Raw genomic sequence first — 3825 nt, forward strand, 5'->3', positions numbered from 1 at the left:
ATAAGAAACCAGATCCTTCCTGCCAAACAGACCCAGGTCACAGATATTCAGAGCAATGTCAGGGAATAGACCGGAATATATTTCAAGCTTTCCTCTCTTAGCCCTGTGTGACCGTACTTTAGGTGGCTTCTTGGGAAACAGGACCTTTGGACAAGCCACTTAAGCTCTCTAAGCCTCTATTGCTTCCTGTGTAAAATGGGGATTCATGATATTTACCTCATAGGGTCGTTGTGAGATAACGTATGTAAAGCACTGAGCTTGGTACCTAAGCACACTAAAGGAGCAGGAAATATAGTTGCTGAGTTTTTCTATATACAGAGAGGAACAGCAGGTCCCTCATGAGAAAATCAAGAAACAAATTACAGAACATGTGGACAGGGTGATATACAGAGTTTTCTAAAAAGCTATCTCCAACACTGATACAGGCCTAGAAATAGGTTCCAAAAAGCAAAGGAGATACATCAAGGACGATGCATAATTTGAAGGTACAAAAATAAATAAACAGTACCTTCACCTACTGGGCATCCAAAGGGACACCAACATAGAGAGCCATGTGTGTACACAGTCCTCCTCTCAACGTGAGACAAGGTCCGCACTTGGTCTGCAGGTGTGGCACCTTCCTTAATAATTAGTTCCGATGTCAAATACAATACTGCCCCAAACCTGTACATCTTTCATCCTTTGGGGTGAAATTTAAACTTAAACTTACGATTCTATCATGTACTTAAAACAAGCCACTAAAAGATATTCACTTGACGAGAGCCTGTTGGCTTTATTACAGACGCTATCCCACAACTTCTGAGAGGAAAAACTAGGATGGCTTTCTTTCCTGGGCTTCCGATTGCTCCTTAGCTTTGAGTTTTTCTAGTTTCTTCTCATAGAGACTGAGGAAGTAATCATCGGGTTTAATTCCTGCTTTCTTCAAATGGTCCATGATCTTTTCCAGTCTGAGCACGGATGAGGCTCCCCCAATCTTTCGGGTACTCAAGTACAGCGTGAACTCCTGGAAGTCCAGAAGCTTACAGGTGTCCACAGCACAGATATTCCTGATCTCACCACTTCTATCCAAACGAGGAAAAAACACCAGTCCTGACAACTTCTCTAGGTCCTGGAGACTCACTTGGAATTCAGTTAATGGGGGCTGGAAACCAATGGCCTCATTGGGCACCACAAAGGCGCCCAGTGCCAGCGGTTCCGTCGACACTGGACTTCTGCGAGCCAGGATCACTTTATAAAGGTGTGAAGGGACCGCCACGTTGTCCTGACCAATCACCTAAAAACAAAGCAGCTGTATTAATGCAGCTGATGTGTGTCAGCTGTTTCTGAAAATGCACTTCAACGGCAACCCCAATCCAGCCCAAAGAATTTACATTCAACAGCTAAAGATCATTACAAATCAAGATACAGATAGATTCAGAGAAAAGCTGGGCATCTAACTGGTAGATTCGGCTGTGCTCATGGGACTAAGAAAGGCCTCTGAGCGCGCTCTGGGTTGCATGGATGGGAAAACTGTCATTTCCCCTTCACCTCATAATCAGACCTTCTGGTGCTTTCATCATTCAAAGGTCAAAACTGCCAATTGGGCATTCTCAGCTCTAGAAATAAAAATATGGCCTTAGTTTATCAAATTCACTAGGAGCTATGAACAGTCTTTAGCGAATCAGCCAGACACATCACATCAGATCTCTGGTTTTGCCTAAAAGGTGGCTCATTTTTAAAATAAAATTAAGTAAATGTAAATGTTGTTGGCTCAGATTTTGGTACACTCTTGGGTCTGCTATCAAGCACAAAACTTCTGAATGTGTCATCAAATCACACACTTAGAAATGGTATCCACACAATGAAAAAGTCAGAGTCACGGTTACCCTAAAACCCATAACTTAGTTGCCTGCAGGTTGGCTGTAATAATGAAATAACACTATTAGAAAACCTTTTCAAATTTCCTTCCAATTGGCTTAAAAGCCGTATCTGCTTTCTGGAAAAAAAAAAAAAACACAACATCCATTTCCTTAATGACATAATATAATGACATAATCTAAGTACTGTTCACGGCATTATTGGCCCTCCCTTGATCACAGTAGGTATTCTTTCTGAAGCAGAGGCCTCTGCCAGCTGCAGGGAGCCCGGTACGGCTGAGCCATGTGAGCTCCAGAGGAGGTTTCCTTTCTGCATCTCCCCAGTGACTGACCACACCATGACACACAGCAAGACCTCAGGACTCCACGTCCATCTGCTGTCTGCCCTGCGTGCACTCCCACTGCCCATCCACAAGATGCTTTCTGCTGGAATTACTTGGAATAGTTTGTCAGGGTGTGGCTACGAGTAAAGTTTAAGAAGCGATATCCCCTACCGACACAAAAGCCCACCCTCCTTTACTCTCTAACAAGTCATTTACTCAGCTGGGAAAACGAACAAATTCTTCAAAGCAAAATATATGAGGGAGCTTCAAACAGTTTGTGGAAAAATTCCATTTATCTTTTAATTATATTTTTTCAATGAAATTTTTGACACCCCCTTGTATACTGATGGTTAGACCTATGTTGTTGGATAGTTCCGCCAAGTTAGTTCTGACTCATAGCAACCCTGTATAGGGTTTCCAAGAAGCAGCTGGTGGGTTTCAAGCACTAACTTTAGTCAGCAGTCTACAATTAAGCCACAGATTACCAAAAGGCATCTGAGGGGTTCTGATCCTCGTACTGCTCAAATTACAGAGAGAAAGAAACTTTATAGTAAGTGCCGTTGGTGCCAGCTCTCAAAGAACTTACCATCTAAATTTCTGTGTGTGTGTCAGGTAGCCAACATCCACAGCCTTCATCACAGACAAAAAAGTTAGAGGCTCATGTTGAACACAAACAACAGCACTAAGAGGTACAGAAAAGGCTGGGAACCAGAACCCAGGGTACAGCTGTAGCTGAGCCACAGTTCGCAGGAGAGAGAGGTTTAAATGAGCCCTAAGTATTCACAGAAAGCATCAGGAGAAGATGGAAGGAATACACAGTCACTGTAGCAAAAGGAAATGGTTAATGTTCAACCGTTTCAAGAGGTAGCATATGATCAAGAGCCAATGAAGGAAGAAGTCCAAGGTGCAGTGAAGGAATCGGCAAAGAACAAGGCATCAGGAACTGATGGAATAAAAATTGAAATCTTTCAAGAAAGTGAACCAGCACAGGAGGCATCTATGCCAAGAAATTTGGAAAACAACTATCTGGCTGACTGATTGGAAGAGACCCATATCTGTGCCCATTCCAAAGACAGGTGACTCAATGCAGAAATCATCGGACAATCTCTTTGATGTCTCAAGCGAGTAAAGTTTTACTAAAGGTAATACAGAAATGGCTACAAGCATACATTGACAGAGAACTTCCAGAGGTTCAAGCCGGATTCGGAAGAGGACGTGGAATGAGGGATATCATTGCTGGTGTCCGATGCATTTTGGCTGAAAGCAGAGGATATCAGAAAGATGTTTACCTGTGCTTTATTGACTAAGCAAAGGCTTTCGATTGTGTGGATCATAACAAGCTATGGACAACATAAGAATGAGTATTCCAGAACATTTAATTGTACTCATTAGGAATCTGTACTTGGACCAAGAGATAGGTATTCGAACAGAACATGGGAACAGTGAATGGTTTGAAATTAAGAAAGATGTGCGACAAGGTTGTATTCTTTCACCATACTTATTCAACCTGTATGCTGAGCAAATAATACAAGAAGCTGAGTTCTATGAAGAAAAACGTGGCGTCAGGATTGGAGGAAGACTCATTAACAACCTGTGACATGCAGATGATACAACCTTGCTTGCTGAAAGTGAAGAGTACTTAAAAC

At 42.4% G+C, this 3825-nt stretch overlaps 1 protein-coding gene across 2 annotated transcripts in view; it reads right to left on the reverse strand.

The window, feature by feature from the left end:
* Positions 1–731: 731 nt before the first annotated feature.
* EXOG (endo/exonuclease (5'-3'), endonuclease G-like) overlaps positions 732–3825 on the reverse strand; it is a 44832-nt gene continuing 41738 nt past the window's right edge. For both annotated transcript variants that reach the window (XM_006869142.1, XM_006869143.1), the window contains one exon: positions 732–1273. In XM_006869142.1, coding sequence (XP_006869204.1) covers positions 812–1273 — 462 coding nt within the window. In that variant the 3' untranslated portion in view covers positions 732–811. The remainder of the gene's footprint in view (positions 1274–3825) is intronic.

This window comes from Chrysochloris asiatica, unplaced genomic scaffold (genome assembly GCF_000296735.1).
Source record: "Chrysochloris asiatica unplaced genomic scaffold, ChrAsi1.0 scaffold00127, whole genome shotgun sequence".
In the NCBI taxonomy this organism is placed as follows: domain Eukaryota; kingdom Metazoa; phylum Chordata; class Mammalia; order Afrosoricida; family Chrysochloridae; genus Chrysochloris; species Chrysochloris asiatica.